The sequence below is a fragment of the Nyctibius grandis genome, chromosome 2 (genome assembly GCF_013368605.1).
Source record: "Nyctibius grandis isolate bNycGra1 chromosome 2, bNycGra1.pri, whole genome shotgun sequence".
In the NCBI taxonomy this organism is placed as follows: Eukaryota; Metazoa; Chordata; class Aves; order Nyctibiiformes; family Nyctibiidae; genus Nyctibius; species Nyctibius grandis.
In genome coordinates this window covers 97584343-97607505 of record NC_090659.1, presented here as the reverse complement: position 1 = coordinate 97607505, position 23163 = coordinate 97584343, and the positions used below count along the sequence as shown (strand labels likewise).

Sequence of the window (23163 nt, the reverse complement as noted above, 5' to 3'; positions counted from 1 at the left end):
CCAATCAAAAAAAAATATTTGTGAGGGTTTTATTTGGTTAGATCTCCAAGTAGAGGCCAATTAAGATGACAATCAATGTACTGCCACTGAGCCATATTCAAAGCACACATCGTGGTATATAACTAAACCTACAGCTGTAGTACAGGGAACAAAGAGCTGGCATTCCCGGTTAGTCAATAAAGTGAACAGCTCGTGGCTAACTTGACATAAAACAACCTAATAATTATAGTGCCTAAGTTAGACATCTGAATAAATGTAGTCATGTCATTTAAACAATGAAGCTATACTGATTTATAGCAGCTAAGGATCTGACTAAGGATGTAAGGATCTGATCTTTACCCTAATACATACCTTCAGTTCATCGAAATTACTGGCTTTCACCACCTGGCCTCTCCCTTGTGTTCCCACAGTTGGATTTTAAGCAGGTTAAGAAATGACGGGTTCTCACTTTGTTCATTTCTTACACACTTACAGCAGTGCTGACTGAAATGAGAGACAACCATAAAAGCCAGCAGAGAGGAAAATTAGACACGCTGTGTAACTAATTTCTGAACTGTAAGTAAAGTTGTTGGCAATTTTTCTTTCATATCACAAGTTCACATTTCTTTGAATTGTCACCTACCAAGGACAAGCACTACCTGCCCACGTCCTTCCAGGTGGGATGGGACACTGCCTGCTCAGCTGGGACAAGCTCCAGGAGTGGCCCTGGTGTCCTCTGAAGGCACCTCTCATCTCCTTGCACAGGAGCCACCATCCCACCTCGGAGAAGGGTTTACACCTTCAGCCCACATCAGTGTCATGGGTGAGCAGGGTTCCTCCTGCATCCCCCGGGCCGGCCACCCACCGCTGAAGCTGCCGTGTTTGCTGGGGTGGCTGTAAGCAGACACAGGCACAGACGGCGCCGCTCCGCAGGCAGGCAGGGGAGCACAGCCGCAAGAAAGGGGCCAACACAAATTAAAACCAGACGAGCAGAGCCAGCAGTTGTAAAGAGGGGGTGGTTAAAGCACAAGACTGTGATGGCTCTGAGTGAAAATAGCCAGACCGAGTGGGCTTGCAGAATGTCACCAAACCGAAAATCCCCTCCACCTCTTGGCTGGAACTGTACAACAGAGCAGGCTTCAAGAAGCCACAGCTCTCAGCAGAGTTAACTCTCCAGCAGCTGCTGCACTTTCAAATTGTCAGACAGATTAAACACAGGAATGCCTGTGGGTCGCAGAGCTGAGGGAAGGGCAAAGCGATGGGGTCGGTTTGCTCTAAAGTGCAGAAACTACTCAAAAAGTTGGAGGCAGGGCTCCCCACAGCTGGGAGGGAGCTACACGGGCATCGCCTGGCTGGAGGCTTGGCACGGAGCCCTTTCCTTGCCTCAGATGTCCGCCCTGAGCTGGACAGTAGTGGGGTTTTTGTCTTGTGCTTCCTTAGGGCTGCAGACTCGGGATGTACCCGGACTGCCCTTGCAAGGCGAGTTTCTGTTTGGAGGGGAGAGAGGTGGAGGTCCTGCTGCAGCTTACTCTTCTGCAGCACGAGCCAGGTTGCCTGGCTGGGACCAGCTGCTGCAGGGCACCTGGAACGCTGGCGACTGCACTGCCCCAGCACCCAGAGCTCGGGGAAACATGTTCCCTTACAGGGGCGAGCACACACGGGCGGTGGAGTGCTTGTGCCAAGCGAAAGTGAGTGCCGGTGAGCCTCATGTCACCGATGACAAGAGAGTGATGATTTACTGGGAGAACTGCCCTATAAAAAACACGCTTGAGGATCCTGTTTACTGTGTCATACCCTTCAAATACTCCACAATTACAAATATGCCATACAATTACAAGCTAAAAAAAGGAGGGGAGGTAATTCTCCCACACGCTGTCTAGCCCATAGACTCAATAAGCCCACGGCACCCTCAGCAGGCAGTGTGGGTCAGACAGCCTGGCAGGGCTCCTCCTGGGAGATGGTGGGCCACCTCCACCAGGGATAAACAATTCCCACCTCAAACCTGGGCCACAGACTAGTCGCCAGATCCACACAGCTGCAGACAGCAGAGGTGGAGGGAGCTGTGCCGGTGATGGGGGTAGGAAGGAGAAAGAAGAGAGGTTGTTCCCACATAACACAGCCTCTCCTCCGCAAAACCATGATGCTCCGTGGGCTCTGCAGCCCCCACGCTTCTCCAGGTACCTCCATCCCGGCTGAGCTCTGCTCGAAACTGCAGCCCACAAAACTGCTGCAAAGACACTGGCCCACAGCAGTCAACTTGCCATGCAACTCCCAAAGGTTGCACAGCAACTGGGCAGGGACTAAACACAAGAGAGTGACCACAGGTGGCTGCATCTTTGGGCCACATGCAGCCATCCAGACAACCAGCTCAACTATTGAGGAAGCCAAGTGATCTCCCTCGCTAGCAGAAAGTTTGACTCACCCCCTCCTCATCCCAAAGCACCAAGGGAGTCTCCACACATGTAAAGCTACAGCCTGGATGTCCCCGTCCTCGCCCCGCATGAGCACTTACCCCCCAGGAACTGGATGCCTCCTGCCACCCTGCCCACGGTCCTGGAGATAAGCTCAGACACGCAGCAGCCCATGAGCGCCGTCAGGGCCACCAAGAGGAGCAGCCCGCAACCCAGGCCTGTCACCACCGTGCAGATCCTCCACTCGGCACTTGGGATGGCCTGGAAGGAGGCGTAGCGGCCACACTGCTCCACCATCACGGTCGTCTGGCGGCTCTCGTCCCGCACCGGGTAGGAACACCTCCGGAAAGTGCCGAAGGAAACCGACTTCTCCAGCTGAGACCCCAGGAGCCAGTAGGGCATGAAGAAGCCCACACAGGAGGCGGCAGCACAGAGGAAGGAGAGCAAGGCCCACACCACACCAGCACAGGTGAGGCTGGAGGCCATCCTTGTATCTGCTCCAAGACCCCTCACGATGGGGAGACAGAAAAGCAGCTGTGTATTTTAGAGGAGGTTTTGTGGATAATCCGGAGTCTCTCAGCCTTGACAAATCCTCGCACTGGGAGAAGCTCGGATCCTAACAGCCGGGGGGATGTTTCCTCCCATCATGAAGACAAAGATCCCTAATTAAATAACAACACACAAAAAAAAGGAGAAAAAGACAAGTTCGGTAATACTGACGTTAGAAAAAAAATGTTTATCTGCCAGAGTGTTTTTCCCTCCTACAGGACTTTTCATTCAGACATCTCACTTTCCTGTCCCTTCCTTGCAAGCGGCCACCAGAATCACTGTCAGCAATACCGGCTGCTGGGGACGGTGGTGGGAGGCAGCCCGGCCAGCACAGGCTGCTGTGCGCATCCAGGAATGCTCTGCAGCCACCTTCAGGGGCTCCCTTCGTACTTGCCTGCTCACTTTTCTCCACTGTACATCTTCATCTTTCCCGTACAGATAGAGAAAAAAAGTCTCGTTTATCCTTAGCTAGTCAGGCCTTCTTCCTGCAACACCTGGGAAATGTACTTCACATGATACATGGCCCCGCAGCTTCAGTGCAAAACTGCTCGCAGTGTCTAAGGCTTTTCAAGATCAGACCCCTGTGGCAGAGATAAACCTCATTAACACACCCCCGAGAGAAGTGTTATGAGGTGACATTTTTTTCCAGCACTCCCTTAAGTTGCTGGCATCCCTGTGCAAAAGGAGCCCTTTATTGCTTGATGTCCAGAAGTGGCAGGAACCCCAACTCCAGGTGGGCTCCTGCTAGGTGAAGACATTGCCACATCTTCTGGATTCACCCCCAAGCAGCACATGATTAAAACACAGGGGTCTCTCTTAATATTCCTGCTTGTACTCAGCCCAGCTCCTTCTTTTCTTTGCCTCTTCCCAGCTCAAACCCAGGAGCCTTAACCCCTCTGCATCCTTCTCGGACAACTCCCAGCCTCTATGCACAGTACCAGTGCAACCAAGTGCTTTTGACTGTCGTAGATATCTACATACTTCTTCTCAGAGGTTGGGGGTATATTTCTTGTTAAATCCATGCTGGATCATTTACTCCAACTGCATTTGTAAATTTATGATCATTTCTCAGTTGCTGCCAAATTAATTGTGATAGCTATTTACTGGGGCTTTTTTTTTTCCTAAGCATGATTAGATGCCAATGAGTGAATTCAATTCATGTACAGGCAATAAAATTAATACTACTTCAGTACAAGGCGGGAACGTAGAGGAAGAGTCTGTAAGTGAAATTAAGCATGTGCACAAAAGTTTTGTTTACTTTTAAAACTCTAAGAAAAAGAAGTGTCTTCTATAATGTTAAAAAGACCTATGCTGCTTCTCAAGAAGTATATACTTATCTACTCATAGCCTACCCACAGAAATGCTTTTCAACCTGCAAAACGCCAAACCCCTGGGGACAAAAACGGGAGGGGGGCGCAGGGTGCCTCCATCCCTCCAGAGACATCTACTGTAGAAGGATCTGCCTGTGTCTTGGCATGGCACCAAACGTCTAAGGCAAAGCGGGTCACGGCACTTGGGGAAGCTCATTCCCTGAACCGGGGGAGGAGGTACGGCTGGAAATAGGGGACAACATGGAGGTTGTCAGTGGCAGGACCCTGCAAACCCGCCGGCTCCAGCGGGGCAGCAGCTTTGCCTCTCCGGAGGCTGCCAGCCCACAGCCGGGGTGCTCTCCGGGGAGACGGACTCCCCATCCGGCCCCGAAACCCCGCTCCTCTCCCTCCGGGGGTAGGAGGGGGCGGCGGAGAGATCCGGCTCCCTGCGAGGGAAGGCGGCGGCCGGGAACAAAAACTCGTCGGGGTGATGCGAGGGAAGGCTGCGGGGCGAGGGGAAAGCTGCGGGGTGAGGGGGCGCCGCGCCCGCGGGGCCGGGAGGGTGCGAGGGGGAGCGGGGAGGGGCAGGGGCTGGGGGGACAGGGGGTCCGGGAGGAGCAGGCTGGGAGGGGAAGGGGTCCGGGAGAGTAAGGGAGATGCGGACGGGGAAGGGGTGGAAAGGCAGAGGGGCCGGGAGAGCAGGGGATCCGGGGGGCCAGGAGGACGGGGAGGCGGGAGGACAGGGGGGCCGGGAAGGGAGAACGGCCCGGGGTGGCAGGGAGATCCGGGAAGGACGGGGGCCCGGGAGGGGTAGGATGGGGGAAGAAAAGGGGATGGGAGGGCTGGAGATCTGGGAGGAGAAGGGAGTCCGGAGAGTCCGGTGGAACGGGCAAGGGATGCGGCCGGGCAGGGTGTCAGGGTGGGGAAGGGGATCCCGGAGGGGAAGAGGGTCCGGGGATGCAGAGGATGTGGCTGTGCAGGGTGGGTAGGGGGGTCCGGGAGGGGAAGGAGGTTCTGAGGGCTCGGGGATCCGGAGTCGTGCAGGGGACGCAGCGTACAGGGCGTGTGGGAGGGCAGGGGTCCGGGAGAGGAAGGGGGTGCAGGGGGTCCGGGAAGGCAGGGGATGCAGCCGCGCAGGGAGTGCGGGAGGGCCGGTGCCCGGGAGGAGCAGGAGGGGCGAGGGGCCCGGGGGAGCCGTGCAGGGGGCCGGGGAGGCGAAGGGCTACTTACTGAGACGCCGGGCGTGGGGGCTGCCCGCCGCGGCTGCCGGGAGCACATGGGCGCGGAGCCGGCGGGTGACGGCCGCCCCAAGCGACTCTCGCCGCGGCCCCGGCGCGGAGGCGACGCGGGCGCTCCGAGGCGGGCGGGACCGGGACCCTCCCCAGCCCGGCCCGTCCTTCCCTCCCTTCCTCCGCACGTTCCTCTCTCCCCTCGTTTGATTCCTCGGGAGGCAATGCACTCCGCCGCCTCTCCTCCCCCTTCCCCCGCCGCCGCCTCCCCGGGCGGGACCCGCCGCGGACGGCGCAGTTGCGGGGCCGGGGCGAGGGGCTGGGGAGCGGCGGCGGCTGCGGGGGGAGCGGTGGACGAGGGGGAAACGGGGGCTTTTCTAAGCCCTCCCAGGCCCGGGGCGGTGGGTCCCGGCTCCCCGAGCCCGCCCGTGGCCGGGACGGTGGGTCCCGGCTCCCCGAGCCCGTCCGGGGCGGAGCGGTGGGTCCCGGCTCCCCGGGGCCGGAGCGGTGGGTCCCGGCCCCCCGAGCCCTCCTGGGGCCCGGGCAGTGGGTCCCGGCTCCCTGGTGCTGGAGCGGTGGGTCCCCGAGCCCGCCCGGGGCCGGGGCGGCGGGGAGCGCTGCGGCGGCGCCGGGCTCCACTCCGCCCGCCGCGGCTCCGCGGCTGCCTGCGGGGTGCGTGGGGCGGTGGAGCCGGGGACGGAGGTGAGGAAAGGGCAGGAGAGGAGAGGAGGAAAAAGTCGGCGGGGAAGGAGTGTTAGACGGAAAGGAGGGAGGCTGCAGCCCTTACATGGGAAAATATGGGCTAATCTCCTGATGGTGTGCGTGTGATAAGAAGTGTGTGCGTGTGTGTGTGTGTGTCCGCATGCGAGCTGCTGATCCAGCATTTTGATCGCAAACAGTTCGGGAGCTGGTCTACAGAGAGAGTAAATGTGACCAGAGTACCAAGCAGCTCATCCCGGCTGGGTTAGGTCAAGCGGAGAGACAGGAGCTCCAGCCCTTTCCCAGAGTGGGAAAGTTTTGGGGAGGGGTTGCCTTCTGGAGGAGAGGAGGGAGGGTGCACGCAGAGCCTCTGGGAGAGATTTCCTATTCTGCTTTTTCGTCTCCGCCCTGCAGCTTGAATAAATTCCTTCAGACAGAAGACAATTTTATGCCAGGTTTAAATTATGTCAGCACCAGACATGCAAAATCTCTTTGGTAATGTTTCTTTTACAGTCCGGGAACATGGCATATGATTTAAGTACTGCTCATTAATATTATTAATGCTAAATGGAAGTGAGGTTTATTGCACTCAGTCTGTGTTTACACCATTTAATAGTAACAACAGTCATGTTCAGAACTAAATTACAAAGCCACTTTATTGGATTTTTTTAAATAAGGCTTCCAATTTTTTCCCCATAATGCAAAGTCTTAAAATCAGAAAACTACTGAAAATGTGTATTTTCTCAAGGGATAAAAAATGGATTGGAAAGTATCTAGCAAGACTGAGTTTTCCATCCTAACATTTCAAGCATATTCTGTAAGGAAAAGTGCTTCAAATAAAGGAAGTAGGTTAAATATAGGCTGAGGGCTAGAATGTATGCAATAATGTGCTTCACAAGGAAGACATACCCCCAAAACAGCCATGGCCCCCTGACTACCTCTAGGCTATATCCACCCAGTGTACATCTATATCAGCAAGTAATGTGGATCAATCTGATCCGATCGGTTGGTGCTGAGGACCTGAACACCGTTCATACGTTTCCATAGGTTTTTCTTCAGATTCATTCCAGCTTGGGTCTATGGGCTGAGGGCCTCATGAGCACTCAGAACACATCAGATGCACTTCTGGTGCCTGTCTTGTGCTTTAGTGCCATCTGCATCCACTTTGTGTACTCACCACTGCTGGGTAAACCAAAACGTGGTAAGTGAGGATGATCTGGAGATTCACTCCAAAAGCGTGCCCTCGATCCACACCAAAACATCAATGTAGATGTGCCCACAGGGTGGCTGACAGAAAGGGAGCTGGTGTGACTTTCCCAAGGCTGAGAGCTGGAGCCCGCTCCACAGCATGCCATTCTAGCACCCTTCCCTCAAATCAGCTTTCTGCCGGTGCCAAACCTCCACCCCCGGGAGCACACCAGCTCTCAGGTCTCCACTTCTGCAAGGAGCTATGCACTTCTTGATGAGTGTAGACACTCTCTGTGCCTTCACTTGGCTCAGTCAGGTGTTTTACCTCCTGCTGTTCATTTTACCAACACCTGAAATCAGGGATACTAAGCGAACGTTGTGACATTTGAACTGTGCTCTTGGTGTAAGGAAAGAGAAGAATTGAGTACTGTTATTAAATCGGCAATTGTCTAAAGGCCCGATCTGACATTCTTTCCTCAGCCAAAGGCCTCGATTATAATGAAACAGTGATAAAAGTGTCTAAATTAGGCATGTGTTGGGATTAGACATGGGTAGAAATCGCTTGGCATTAAAATGACTGTAGAAAATCTTCTGTTTCACACATCTAAATAGTTTCTCAAGTTAAAACTGGCTTCGTAAAGCTAGGGAGAAGCAAACAAGCATGCATTTATTCATGCAATTTATTTCTTCCATGGTATATGCCAAGGTCCCCATGTCAGTGTTTCCTTTGCTAATGGCACCTCTACGGCAGTTCATTTGCTTCCCTTATATGGCCTTTACATTCAGTTCCCTGAGCTGCTGCCATTCTGCATTCCCTCATGGAAACTGTATGCTGAATTCTGCATCTCTCCTGAAGCATCTTATCTTGCCAACTGTCTCTGAATGCCCCCGCAAGCTGGCTGCATGACTTAGTCACTTGTAGGGAAATAACCTTTATTTCACAATCCATTTTCTGTCAGAGAATGAGGGGTTTTTTTATTAGAAACAAATTAAACACATTGTGTGTATAAATTAACATCCAAATTCTTAGTCCGTCTTTTTCCTAATGTTTACAATGCAACATGCTTCAACTGTATCAACATTTGCTGCCCCTTTCAGGGAACATTGTGCCTAGAAGTATTTTTACTGGGAAAGATAGCCGAAATATTTCAGTCCACATCTAACCTGTCTGAAACAAAAAGGGAGTTATTACATGGTGCTTCAGGATCTGCAGTCTCTCTTGTAACCACAAAAGCACAGAGACCTTCTTAGAGCAGAGGGATAACAAAAGTCCTGGTCCCCAGGGTCTTGTCTACACTGAAATAGCAGCTGGCTTTAAAATTGGTTCTGGTGTTTTGAAATTTAAGAGAAATCGCTCTTGAGAAAGCTTCAGAGTTGGCTGAGGGAAACTGAGCTGTGGATTCCCCACTGCTGGAAGCACTGGAAGTCAGACTGGATCAAACACCCATGAATACGCTGTCAGGTATTCATGGTATACCCAAATACCCATGAATACCCTAGAAGGGAGATGGGAAAATATGCTTATAGATTTTACTGTTTCTCTTCTCCCCAATCCATTAGCTAAGCTGCTGTTACAGCTGGGGCCCCATAGACTCAATGGAGCTAATCAGCATAGCAGAATAAAGAGAGAAAATCCTGTCACTGTACCTAAATCAATCCCAGCTAATATACACATCACAGGCTCAGCCACAGACTCTTTCATTACAGCATATCCAATAAGACAATCCACTGTCATATAAAATGCCATAAGGGAGTACGTATGTTCCCAAACCCCGAGGAAAATGAAGCGGCTAGTTAACCTCTATCTCATTCTTCAGTCTTTGACAAGAAAAAGAAACAAGACGGTAGTATCTTGCAGGCCACCATCTGTTTTTCTCTTGTGTGGTCCGCAGAAGAGTGATCACACCAACATGGTTCCGAGCATCTTACAAAACTGGATCTTCAGGTCATGTCTGTACTCGATTTTAAATGAAAAAGAAAGGTGTAGGCACAACAATAGACTTGAGGCTATGTACTGGGAGCAACAGAAAGTCAACCCAATTATTCAAATAGTCACTAAAAACCAAACAGACAAGTACTGTTAGGGAAGTAATCTGATAATTAATACATTTGCCTGAAAATACGTCCAATCTACAGCAGACAGAAAAAAAATCAACTAGACAAGCAGAAAAAAAGAGAACCCCAAGTCTAACACCTGCAAATTTCTCAGAGGAAGGTATGAAAACAAATTCAAGTCACTAGATCCTAATACATCCATATGGTGTCTCTTCCAAGTCAAACACATTGCATGTTTTCTATTGTGGGTGGAACTAGACTCCCGAGATTTAGACTGTCACATCTGAATCCAAATCCTGGCCTAAAAACTTACCTCTAAACAAAACAATCTCTCTCCAGTCCCATTCCAATACTGTGTTATGATTAGTATTTATTTTTATGGTGGTAGATTTTACAAATCCTATTGCTCACAGTTCATGAACAGAACTTAACACATTTCTGAAGGACAGTTGTCTTACTGGATATAATGCTGTTGTTGCTAACATCAGTCTTTTAATCTCTGGACACATACAAATAGCATGTCAATGAAAAATAAAAAAAGGGAAGCATCCTTTATGATTTTTCATAAACCCTTCTAATGTTGTTTAATCTTTATAAAGTTATTACTTATCATCTATTATACAAAAGCCACCAGGTGGTCTGCATTTTGCAAGGCTCTAAAATAGTAGCTACTGCAAATCAAGCTACTGATTACCTCTTTTGTGACCTGCTGCTGACAAGCCTGGTGGCTGTGGGAGAGGCCGGAGAGGTTTATTCTGCACCAGCCCCGCAACTGAAGGGAGGAGTGCCTGCTCTGCCCTCACAAACGCTGCCACGGTGATGGAGCTCCGGGATGACAGGTCCCAGACCCATCATCCTCCTTCGACAGGGAATTGGCTTAGTCCTGCGCAAACTCAGGAAAAACATGGATGATTTCAATCCTAAATTTCCACTGTTCCCAAGCAGACTTAGAAAAGTAAGGAATACCTGGATGATGAACGAGCAATTTTCCAGTAAGAAATGCTCATCTACTGGCAGCCTGTTTTCTGTGCATATAGACTCAATACAAATAATTTAATCGTGGCATGTTATTTACCAGGGATCTGTCTATCTTCCTCAGATGTTGTTAAAGAAAGATGTGGGGAACGCACACAGAGCAGGTCTTGCCACAGTGTTTTCTTGCACTTTGAGGCGTGCACGCGTGGAGAAATGAGATTGTTTAGTGACGCATGCAACAGGAAGGAGATTTTTCTTTTTAATTTAAAGCCTCATTTAGGGATTGGCTTTTAGTTGCGAGTCACATTTTAAAATCAGAGCCAGAAGCGTGCTAGTGCCCGGGTTACCGCAGCGGCCCGCGGTGTGCTCGGCACAGCAGAGCCGGAGCGGAGCTCTGCGCTGCTCGATGGTGTCACTGGGTGGGCGGCCAGCAGTGGGGGCACGGGGAGGGAGGACAGGCTGGCCTGCCAGCACAGGGAGGCTTCGCATCTCCTGGGGCACTGTGGAAATGGCACGGGTTTAGTCCTTGCCCCCCCGAAGCGTTTGATGAGAATGTGTGATGAGAACGGCATGTGATGTGGGCTGCAGGTGGAGAAGGGTGTGTGCGTGAAAAGTGGGGGCAGAGAGCAGAGCTTGTTTCTGTTCTCCACAAAATTTGTTATTCATAACCACCCTGGTGCCACTATCTTGAGGTTCATGAGGTGCATTTGCAGAACATGCAACAGTGACTTTAGTGGCACGGTTTGCATAAACCATGTGTTATGGGTGTGAATGGGATGCAAGGCAGCCTCATGTTCCTCCCCCCAGCCTTTTGCCGCAGAACTGGAGCTGAGCTGCCTCTCTGCCTGAGCTCTAGCAATCATTTGCATCTAGGTCACCATATTAGATCACATTCCCAAGGACGAGGCTAATGATTTCCGGGGTTTTCAGAAAGGAAAGCTGAAAATCCGCTTGTTGGGGACAAAGGCCAATTCATTTTACAAGTGGAAGCTCATTTCCTCCCCATCATACCCCGAGGTTCGTACAGATCTCGGGCACTCTGTGAAGCTGGAACCTCTGAAATCTTGCATGGCTTCATTCATGGAAAAAATGTAACACCAACTCTGTGAGCTGAAACCCAAATAGTACTTTTCTGTGTACCAGCTTCCAAAACACAGGGGATGTTCTCAGCAGGAGAACTAAGCTCATTTTTTTAAAGTGCTCTGAAAGGCTTTTCAATAGAAAATCCAGTACGTATATAGCATTTATATACCTACACGTGTATGGATTTATGTATTATTCATATGTACCTATACCTCCACATATTAAAAATAGAGCACAGGGAGTACCTGAGACGCAGACTGGACTGTAGAGCCCAGGCTACCTGCCCTGTACTGTGCGCGGGGAGCACACCTATTCAGCCATGGTGGGTTGAATCATGTTCTGGCTGTGCCTTGTGCTCACAAGGAAGCTGCAGCAAGCTGAAGACGGATGTATCTTGGTCTGTGTTTCTGCATTAATCTTTGGTTTTGGCCTGTGTTATCCTTCCAAATTACAAGTTGTTCTTCCTATGTCATTCAAATGCATTGTTTCCTGTTTCCACCAAAGGCTGCATGCTCTGGGAAGAACTCTCAACTGCATGTAAAAGGGTTCTCTCTATATTAGGTTGTAGCAAAATAACCTATTCATAGATTCTGCTTCTGCAATATAACTGCATATTTCAATATTCCTTTTCCTGGTGAAAAAGCTAATTAGCAAGGTCGTTACAGTTGCCACTTGTAAGGGGAAAGATAGTAATTCCATTAATGTGCTCACAGGAACTTCATTTATATTACCTCTTAACCTTTACAAGAATATTATCATTTCAATAATTAATTGCTTTCTGCTATTTAATTTGCAGTTTACTATTTTCAAGGGAAATTACCCATTAAACCGAGGACTCTTTTTTTATTAAAAAAAAAAATCCTTCACTCGAATATACACTATAAGCTGTCCTTAGATAAGCTAGATATTTGCTAAGCCACTTTCATGTTTGAGAAGAGAGGACTCTGTGGTAGCTCTGCATATTAAAGAACTGCCCATCGCTTGGGCCTTTAACTGTCTGGAGGAAAATGAGGCAGAATGGGGCTGAGGCAGTGATGAGGAGGGAATTCATTCTTATTCTCTTCCTCTAAATCCAGGAAGGCAATGCGTCCTTCCTCTTTGATTGATGCAGTGAGAGTTGTCTTTCCTCTTTCTTTGCAACCGTCTTGTTTCTTCAGCTGAAGTTAATTTACTCTGCAATACCCATACCTGTGTGGTTCTGTTAACTTCAGTGACTGAAAAAAGCTAGGAATTTTGCCTCAGCCTTGTAAAACACAGAAACTCTGGCCATGAATCACCAAGCACTTAGACACATCTTCAGGCCAGTGCCCGACACTTTGGAGAACGGAGCTCAACGCACGTATTCCTGCTCACATTCAAGTCTCTAGTAAAACAACTGTTCATTTAAATGAATTGGACACAAGCTGATATCCCTGTGATGGTGTGCTGGCATAATATCCCCACTACTGATAAAAGAAATTGTGTCCAAATCTCATCATGCTAAAAGAAAATTGCATTAATATTGATATCTGAGGTGAGTAATGCACCCCAAGTAGGCATATCTCTGGTAGAGCAAAACACATACCTCTGAGAGAAGGATTTGCATGGGAAGATGGAGAAGAGGTGACAAAATGAATAAAGAAAGGAGACACAGGAGAAGAGAAAACAAAAGAAGCAGGTATGAACTAGGCTGCACCATTGATTTATGAATGAAAATCTAAACGTTTTTTCTGATTCAGGTACAAATATCAAACTAGCCCTTAGGCAGTTCTACCTTTGCAACTGGCAAGTCCATGATACGTCTCTCAAAATGATATGTGCCTCAATGATATGTCACATGCCTACAGGCACCAAGTGGATCATTTTACTGTGAAAATAAGGCATTTTATTTATTTAACTGTAAAGTCAAACATCCTGAGTTTTTTACCCCCTTCCCCATGAGTATAAGGAGAGTCCGGGCTTACACCAGCATTCAAACACAGTATTTCATTTCCGCAGCACTGAAGCTGGGGCATACTCTTAGTATTATTTGCAGACAAGTCAAAAGCCACAGTCAGACCAATCGGGGTAAAAAAAATTGTCTAGTCAATGGTCCATCATACAAGTTTTCTGTGCAGCCAGTGGAGAGGACTAGGGAGGAATCTTAGGATGAATTGCCTTCTGAGAGTGCCTTTCTTTCACTCCTCTGATAGCTATGGACTTCACCTCAGACATTTAGGTGGTAGAAGACTGATGAGATGTATCCCACCATAACCCATAAGTACTTAATTTTGTCTTCAAGTCTTCAGGTATTCAAGTTGAAGAGAGTGAGAGGAGATTCAGGGCACTTAATATTCAGAGCTCCCTATATCAGCAGTGGATCAGCAATCACATCACTAGTAAAGCAACAAAATAGTCTTCTTTTTCACCAGTGAAAGGAAAGCCCAGCTCCATGACAGCATGGGCATTTGTTGCCATAACCTTTCCGCAGCGAGGCACAAATATTGCTTGAAGACAGTCTGCTAATTTCTGCCAGTTAGCGCTGCAATCTGCAATCTGGTTAAGGCACCTGATGCTTGTCTTTGAGGTGTTACTGTGCCTATATTACTAGAGCTCAGGACTTTATCACATAAAAAGCCAGGTATGGAACAGAAGTAGAAAGAAGCCACTAACCATCCAAATTAACAATAAAATATCCTTTCAAAACCTCCAGATTGGCAGTTCACTCAACGTGACATTTGCTTTTTGAAAGGCATATGCTCTGCATGCACAACAATGTTTTAAGGTGTCGTTGTTTAAAGGAAGTTGACAGTGATGGGTGATGTATAAACAGACTGATGATATTCTGAAGAGAGCTTTACCTGCATGGACAAGGAAGTCCTTACTAGTTTGCATGCAAAAGGAAGCTTGGGGCCTATTCTGGGGAACTTGATAGTCTCTTGTAATTAATACTGTAATTGGAGTTTGCTGGAAATGCTCCTTGAGTTCCTGCCAGGGAACATGAGTGCTTCACAAAGCTGTTGACGCTGTGCTGTACACCAGCCGAACCAACCTACTCGGCTACAGTAGATGCTGACACAGAACTCCTGCATTGGCAAAACCCTCATCCGAGCAGCAAAATGCACAACACATTTTCCTTCCAATGTAATCACAGAGCGACATCAGTACTATCCAGCCATCTGACAGCCGCATCGCCCATGGTGGCAAGGCTGAGCTGTCTTGCCTCAGCATTTCAAAGCAGGCCACCACCGTGCTCCTGCCTGCTTTCCCGCAGCCACCTGGGACAGGCTAAGGCACTACCACTCTGCCCATTCTTGGCAGAGCTGCCCAGACTCATTCCAGCCTCACTATTTCACATTGCAAATGGATAAATATGCACCACAGAAGCCACAGTTTAGAAGCAAATTTGCCTCCTACAACATTTACCATCCCCCAGGGACATAATTATTGGCTTCCACTGCATCAGTTCATGGGGATGCCAGCCCAGTAATAATGCCATGAAGACAGAAGTGACCACCAGAAAGGGATGACAGATAATTTTAGCAAGAAACTGTAGGCTTAAACATATTTCTTCTTGAGGTGAGCAGACCTTTGCAGAGAAATTGTTTGCAGCTCATCTGCAGTGACTGCCACCAGTGTCAGCCATTAAGTAATAAGTTATTTTTATCCACTGCAGCTCTCCAGCATCTCTGAGGGTGATGGCATCTCGCCAAGGCTTTGGAAGGGCTGCATGAGCTGACACACAAAGATGAGTGGTTGAGGCAAGCCCGGAGGACGCTTCTGAGTCAGGTTTATAGAGGGAATCAAATCCAAATATACCAGGTAGCTCCAAATTGGAGTTGCTGAGAAGTTGTTTTGCTTCCTTCCTGACAGATGTCAGAGAGTGTGACTTCTCCTGGCATTTTGGAAACTTTTATTTTTCCTGCTATAGCAATAAAGTTCCATTAAATTCACAAAACAGAATTATTATGAGCACTAAGGAAACCTGTTTATGACACCCATACCGGTAAAATCAGGTTGATGTTGTAATGCTGCTATGAAAATTGCTGTGTTTTTCAATATTTTTATGTGATTTGCACTAGCACTATTCCTAAGGTGCAGTTTCACAATACTATAGCTTTTGTGGTTAAGGTGCCCCACTTTTGCCCCCCGTGCCACACCACTGCTTGTCCCCTCAAGAAGTCCTTGATCCCTCATGGTTCCAGATTCACTTTTGCCTGACAAAATCACCATTAGCTACCATTTAAAAGGGAAGTCCTATCCCCCAGGTGTCCCTGGCCATATACTCTTGTCCCTCCTGCGCCAATATGAACATTTGTGCAGGATTTGCTGGGTTAGCAAGGTGAGAAATCTATCGTTTTATGCAACTACATCCCAAGGGACAGCTACCAGATCCAGTATAGCAGTTATTAATGCTAAGGACTGTACTTTGAATAGTGACTATGGTAAAGAAATTGGCTGGAGCTGAGAGAAGCCAGTCATACTACCCTGCCCGCGCGGCAGAAGTGCTTCGGGGTGTAGATACAAAAAGCAGGGCAAAAGTTATACAAGAAGTTTAAAAGGGAGCTTTGGAAAAAAAAATCAATGCAATAGAGAAAATGAAATTGAAAAGGCTGCAAAAACACACTTCATTATGCATTTTATTACTGTGTCTATAGTTATGCATCTCTCGTCCTGCCAAGCAGAGTAATAGTATCTGGGAATCCTGTATGACTCCTGAATGACAACATTATATGCTACATCTACCATGTGTCTCCAGTGACTTGAAGTATAAACACAAAGCGGCCATAATGGTTGGGTTCTGGGGAGAACAAGAATTGCCTAAGCTATGCAGGTTTTCAGTGATGAAAAGTTACGGTTCATCACTAGCTGTGGGAGCTTAAGGCAGTGGTCTGGATTTCCATTTAGGCATCACAACAAACAGTCTGTACTCAGGAAACACTCCAGAAAAGTCAAGGGAAGAAAAAACTAAGAAATTCAACTGAGATCTGTAAGACATGGACATTTGACCCACAGATCTGGATTAAAATAGAGCAGTTGGAGGAGCTGTTGAAAAAGGGAACTTTGCCAAGTTTGCAGCAGTTATGATCTGTGTTAAAACTTGTGCTGCTGATGTACTTACTCAAAAGGCATTTTTTCTAATGCCATCATTTCCATGATTTATTACATCTACCTTTGGTTTCTCATGATCCATGTCATGGCCGTGTCATGATCCCATAGATCGCTTTCTTTTGATTAGCTGACATGAAGGCACTGGCCAGTAGTTTAGGTATCATTCGCTAGATTTTCTTTGCTAGACGCTGACCTCAGCTGAGATCAGGACACAGTGAAGGGTGCTGTTTCTTTGCCAGATGGTGAATAGTTGTATTTTTTTGTTCAGCTGTTTGGGTTACTTTTATTTCATCTGTAAAACAGAACACATTCCAGAGACTCTTTGCCAGCAGGACACAGGGAGTCATTGCTTGAAGAGAAAGGATAGCAGGTCTGGCATACACCATTAGCATTATAGCATGTGTTACTCATGTCCTGCTTCTACTTTTTTTCTGGCAAAAATATTCCCCTTGATTGCTATATTGTTGTTATCATGCTAACAACAATCACCTATATTACAGATATCATTGGCATACCAACAGGCATATGCAAAGAAAGATACGCTTTATACCTCAGCCAAAGAGACACAGTGTCACGAAGGTGATGCAGCTAGTCAGCCACAAGCGGATATTAGTTCTGCCTCCATCATCTAAGCCATTTGTTTCTTCTTTTCTAGGTGAAATTTGGGCCCTCACTGAAGTGAGTGGCAGCGCCATGACTAGCACTATTGACCTTGCCGGGGATGTAGCCATGTAATTCAGATGACCTCTTCTTTAGAGAAGTCTTGTATTTTGTAGAGTTCTACAGCCAAATATATTTAGACCAAATCCTATCAGTTTTGCTGACGCAGCACTTCCCTTGAAATCAATGGTTGTGTTTTTTTTTAGGAGGAGATGAACAGGAAGATTTCATGGGTTTGGTATGCATTGAAGTGCATACTGTACTGCTAGGGTTATCTTTGCAGTGAGTTATAACAAACAGGAGTTTTACAGCTCCTCAGCCAGGTGGCTGATTCAGCATCACATTTATTATAGACACTACTGCTGACTGTAAGGCATGACAATAAATCCTCAAGTGAGCTAGCATGGGCTAACCAAAAACTTCAGAACTGTACATTCTTCTGGAGCTTCAAGGGACACAGACAGGTTTCACTACATGACTACAGGTTGCTGTCAGGGTGACCTTTGGCCAAATCGCTCATGGAGTCATACCTTAATTTGCAGAATGAGGTCAACTCTGTCTGAGCTGTAGACTTGCTGTCTACAAGTACCTGAAAGGAGGTTGTAGCGAGGAGGGTGTTAGACTCTTCTCCCAGGTAACAACTGACAAGAGGAAACGGCCTCAAGTTGCACCAGGGGACGTTTAGATTGGATATTAGGAAAAATTTCTTCACAGAAAGGGTTATCAAGCAGTGGAACAGGCTGCCCAGGGAAGTGGTGGAGTCACCATCCCTGGAGGTATTTAAAAGAAGAGTAGATGTGGTGCTTAGGGACATGGTTTAGTGGTTGACTTGATCTTAAAGGTCCTTTCCATCCAAAACGATTCTGTGATTCTGTGAAAAATTATTCACTCAAGGAATGTGCTGATTTAGTATGGTGAAAAGTATCTACAATATTAACCTCTAGGAAAATAAACCATCAAAAAATCCAACTCTAATTGACTTAGACACAGAACATTTTCCCATACTCCTGCCTATCAGATAGATTTTCTAGCCCAGTCACAGCACAAAATGACATCAAAATGCTGTAGAAAGCTGATGAATAATTTCATGGCAGAGAACTAGTGAAGAACATAAGGCAATGATGGATTTCTTTTGGGGTATGTTGTGTGCAGTGGAGAGCCTGGCAGAGCTGAGTTCCACTCACTTGATCTTCTCTAGGGGCTGCAACAGAAAGGGCTATTCTGACTTTAATGGGAGTGGGGTAGCTGAGCAGCAAGTTACTATAGCCAGCTTCCTGCAGATGCTCTTCTTTGCTGCATCTGAAAGCATCAGGGCCTACAAACTCTATGTAACAGCAGCATTGTCAAATTCTTTTAATATATTACACGGTAAGAAAATACAACTAATTATGGGCATTTGTTATATGACCTTTCACCTCTGTGACTTCATAATCTTTCCTGTTCCTATGTCCTTTCTGCATCAAACTGAGGTAAGCTCTGCATTAGTCTATCCTTTTTTCTGTCCTTCCTCCTCCCCTCCCTCCCACCTTCCCTCCCTCTCCCTCCTTCTATTCTTCTTCTTTCAATGTATTTTTATATTTCCTTCTTCCTTCATCACAAAAATCCTCCTTTCTCACTCTCATTTGCCTGTGATGACACCCATAGCAAGGGCTATTCCCCCTCTCTGTACGTAAGAAAGCACTCCCTTTATCTCCTGCTCTATCACTGCTCTTTTGCCACAAGGTAGGGAAACACTAGCTCCAGTCACGTCTTTGACCCCAGTCAACTTATTCATCCACTGGAGTTTTATTCTTACTTAGACTTTTGAGGAACAGATTCAGGTGACTACCACAAACCATTTTGTCTTTGCTTTCAAGAAGCACATGTACCTCCAAGCATTTGAAAGTACAAAGGCATTATTAGCTTGGGCTATGTAGACGGAAGGTGGCATTCCATACACCACAAGCATCTTGTTCTGCAGGCTAAACTGTGGTCCTGTCTGCAGTGCACGAAATGAGTGTTTTGTGAACACTTTCACCAGCTGCATAGTGGTAATAGTTATTTTGCTGTCTATTCCTGGGGAAAAAAAAAAACAAAACAACAGAACAAAACCCAACATAATAAGGAACTGAGATAAGAAAATCAACAGAAAACACCATGTACCAGACATTTCTTTGCTGACACCTGTAGTTTTACTGCCGTATCTAGCTTTGGTAAGGGAACTTATGCTTGAGTAAATGACACACACTACACAGACTCTCTTCCATTGACACACAGAAACTGATATCTGAAACCTAAGTCCCTTCTGGCAATTACAGATCACAAACTCCCAATTGTATTATCCCACAACGTACACCCAGCTGACTTAACAGGACAATGTTTGCTCAGGGACAAGCAAACTGGTAAGAATGTCATGTCAAACCCACCTTCGTGACACATACAAGCCATGGCACAGCAGCTGAGTTTTAGATGGTGACCTCATTGCACGATCACATTTGCATTTTTGTTTAAAAAAATCTGTTCTGAGGAAAAATCTAGCCTGCAAATCAGAAAAAGAGAGGATTTTTTTTTGTAGCTGCATCTAATACTCCTAATAGAAGAACAAAAGATAAGCTCTGGTGCCCTCATACAAACACTTCTTTCAGTTGCAGGAGATTAAGAAGTGCTCCCCTGATCATTTCTTCTCATTTCCCTGGCAGAAAACATTCACAGGTAAACACATGCTGTTTCGAAACCCTAGCGGTTCCTGACAGCCCAACGTGTTACGTTAGCTAGAAGCATTCTGGCTCATGAAACACATTCTTGAAAAAATGCACACACATCAAGGAGGCATCTGAAAGCAGAAGTGGATGCTTCAAAAGAAAATGCATGTACCAACTGATAGAGGAAAATCTTTGTGGCTCCTTGTATGTTTGTGGTATAACTTGCCGGACGAGACTTGGCAATGGTCTTGACTTATCTGACATTTGTGGTTCAGATGTTTAAGCCTTTCTGACTTCAAGGTGTGCCTTCACTCTGTCAACTCATCCAACAGGTTAAAAGCATTTGAAATGTTCAAACTGCTAACAACATCCAATTTATAGTTGGGAGGGGATCTTTCTAATAAGAGGATTTTCTTGACATGCTTAAATACCTTAAATACTAATTGCTCACACCTGTGACAACTGCATGCTGTTTTATCTCTTGTGTCACGGAGAAGGGAGATCCTGGCTCCTGGAAGCTTAGTCAGAAGTAAAGGACGTCTAGGAGGAGATAACATCAGTGAAATAGGGTGGAGGAACAGAAACTAAGAAGGGAAACAAGGTGTCTGAAAATACTTGAGAACCTGCTTGCTGACTAGCCAATAGTAGAAACAAGGCACTACACAGGCTGTTCAGAAAAGCTGGCCTTTTATGTAGAGGATCCATGTGAGGAAGCAAACAAAAAAATAAAAATTAAATGGAAAAATATCCTATCACTGTCCCTGTCATGCTAAGATTTCAGGAGGGGGACTTTGGTCATATATTTTTTTCTTGAGATAAATGACTCAGACTAAAAGAAAAAAAATAAGTGAATTGAAACATTCAGAAGTTCAGTGCTCCACCTTGGGCATAAAGGCAAAGGCTACTCAATTTGTTTGCAGTTCTTTTCAGGAAGAGCCTACAGAAGAACGTGAAGTCCCCAGACCCCTGAGAAGTTATGCTACCAGTTGAGTCCTTGTTTTTTGATCCACACACCATCAGACAAATGGCAACAGACTTTCAATTGCATACGCAAGGCACTGTTGTTTTCAGAGCTAATGCCTTGGTGAGACCCTTGTCTTCTTAAATAACAGTTGTGTGCTGTATATAGTCATCTTCTTTCCATGGTATACTTACCTTTTGCCCTTTGGAAAAGCTCACAGAAATCCCTTCCTCGCACCTCAGTGCTTGGCATGGGACATGTCATGGCTGCAGCACAGGACCAGGGCACACAGCTGGGCACCTGTGGATGTTTGAGCTGATACCATCCAGGTGGCACCACTGCAGGTCTGTTGCCAGGCTGGCGGGGCTGCCCAGGAGAGGGAGACCCGCTGCTGCCATGGCGCGGGGACACGGGCCCCACTGTGGCCCTGGCACACGAAGCCCGCTGCTGCCATGGCGTGGTGGGGGGACGCAGGTCCCACTGTGGCCCCGGCACATGAATCCATCTCTCCTCCGCTCTGCGGCAGAGGCAGCTCTGCTGCTCTGGAGCCACAAGGGGTAAAACCTCTGTGTCAGTAAATGAAAAGCCGAAACAAGACACCGTCCTTGATTTGACACACTTTTACTGTCGTTACTATTAGCTTATACAATAGAGTCCATTTATTTTTCCTTTTTAGTTGTGCTCATAACTAAAGTATCTATTTCACAAAATAAACACGGCTATCCAGCCTCAGGAAGAGAACCTTCTTTTTTATCACCAGCCCAAAACCTTTTATTTATTCCGCCGAGTGCCACCTGTACCAGGGACCAAACGCTCGGCTCCCACACCCAGCCGCCGCCGCCCTGCGCCGGGTCGGAACCAAAGCCTCGGGAGCGCGTTTCCGCCGGAGCCGGTCCGCCGCCGCGGCGCTGCGTGCGTGCGGGCGGGCGGCCGGGGAGGGCCGCAGCCATGGGCGATACCGCAGCGCCGCCGCCGGCCGCCGCCCCCGCTCCGGGGCTCCCGGCTGCCCCCGGCAGCAACCCGCTGTCCCGCAAGCTCAACAAGATCCTGGAGACTCGCCTCGACAACGACAAGGTGGGGCGGGGTGGGCGGTGGAGCGGGGAGGCGGGGGCCGGGCCTCCGGGCCGGGGCCTGCGCGGCGGGGAGCGTCCTACGGGAACGGGCCGGATGAGCCGTCAGGGGCTGCGAGCCGCGATAGGCTGCGGGAGCGGGAAGCCAGCCCCGTCAGACCCTCAGTTCCGCTGCGGAGCCGCAGGCTGACGTTTGCAGCGTTAATGAAAGATAAAATTCGTGTTTGCTTCTCCGGTGACATGCCGCGCACCTGTTCGTTCCCTTCGGGTCGCAGGGAGGTTTGTATCGCTTAGCTCAGAGAGCACTTCTCAGGCCTTTTCTGATTTAAATGTTTTCTGGCTATGGATAAGTGATGCTTTAACCCAATGTAATGTTACTGATTAAAGCTATTCTAAAATAGTAGACAACGTTGTATGTTATAACATGAAAAGAAGAAAGACTCAGCAATTTAGTTATTTAACAACTGATCTGTAGTGTGATTAGCTAGTTTTTTCTCTAAAACCATGTCGTAGGTGTGGTTTTTTTTCCTAAAACCATGAACTTGGGATGGTTACAGACTATGTAACTTGTTTCTTTGTAACTGCGTGGAACATTAAGGTCTTTTTTTATTTTCTAGGAAATGCTGGAAGCACTCAAGGCTCTCTCGACCTTTTTTGTCGAAAACAGTCTGCGCACCCGAAGAAACTTGCGTGGAGACATTGAACGACGAAGCTTAGCCATAAATGAAGAATTTGTCCACATATTCAAGCAAGTTAAAGAGGTACCACTTTCACAGTCTGACTAGCTATCTTGCCAAAGCACTGCCATGTAATTTAAAGTTTAAAAAAAGGAAAAAGGATTAAGAGAGATTTTGACTTTCCAGGACAAATATACTTTTACAGTTGTTGTGGTTTGGACTAAACCAGAAACAGTTAACAGTCTTATATGGCCAGTGTGAAAGTCTGATAGAGAGCGTGTGCCACGGGTTTAATAGCCAGCCCAGCTTTAAACCGTGACAACAGTAAAATTGTTTTATTGTTTGTTTTATTTGATGAAAATCATGTGCAGAGAAACGTGATGTTTCAGATAGAAATCCCAAGTGAACATTGATCTTTAGAGGTATGTTCTCTCCATTGATTAGCAGGGAGCCTGGGGCAACTATGTTCTTTGTAACTTGGGTATCTCATTTTGGTGGGATGAGGCTGGGCCTAGGCGTGGCTTTTCTGATTTAAAACATGGTTACTGTTATTTGAACTTACTTAG

The 23163-nt window shown here is 47.5% G+C and overlaps 2 protein-coding genes across 2 annotated transcripts in view; one reads left to right on the top strand and one right to left on the bottom strand.

Moving 5' to 3' along the window:
• LHFPL6 (LHFPL tetraspan subfamily member 6) overlaps positions 1 to 5567 on the bottom strand; it is a 161642-nt gene extending 156075 nt beyond the window's left edge. The window contains exons 1-2 of the mRNA XM_068425523.1: positions 5480 to 5567; positions 2492 to 3052 (exon numbers count right to left, since the gene is read on the bottom strand). Coding sequence (XP_068281624.1) covers positions 2492 to 2876 — 385 coding nt within the window. The 5' untranslated portion in view covers positions 2877 to 3052; positions 5480 to 5567. The remainder of the gene's footprint in view (positions 1 to 2491; positions 3053 to 5479) is intronic.
• Positions 5568 to 21739: 16172 nt separating this feature from the next.
• COG6 (component of oligomeric golgi complex 6) overlaps positions 21740 to 23163 on the top strand; it is a 65646-nt gene continuing 64222 nt past the window's right edge. The window contains exons 1-2 of the mRNA XM_068395192.1: positions 21740 to 21924; positions 22538 to 22681. Coding sequence (XP_068251293.1) covers positions 21799 to 21924; positions 22538 to 22681 — 270 coding nt within the window. The 5' untranslated portion in view covers positions 21740 to 21798. The remainder of the gene's footprint in view (positions 21925 to 22537; positions 22682 to 23163) is intronic.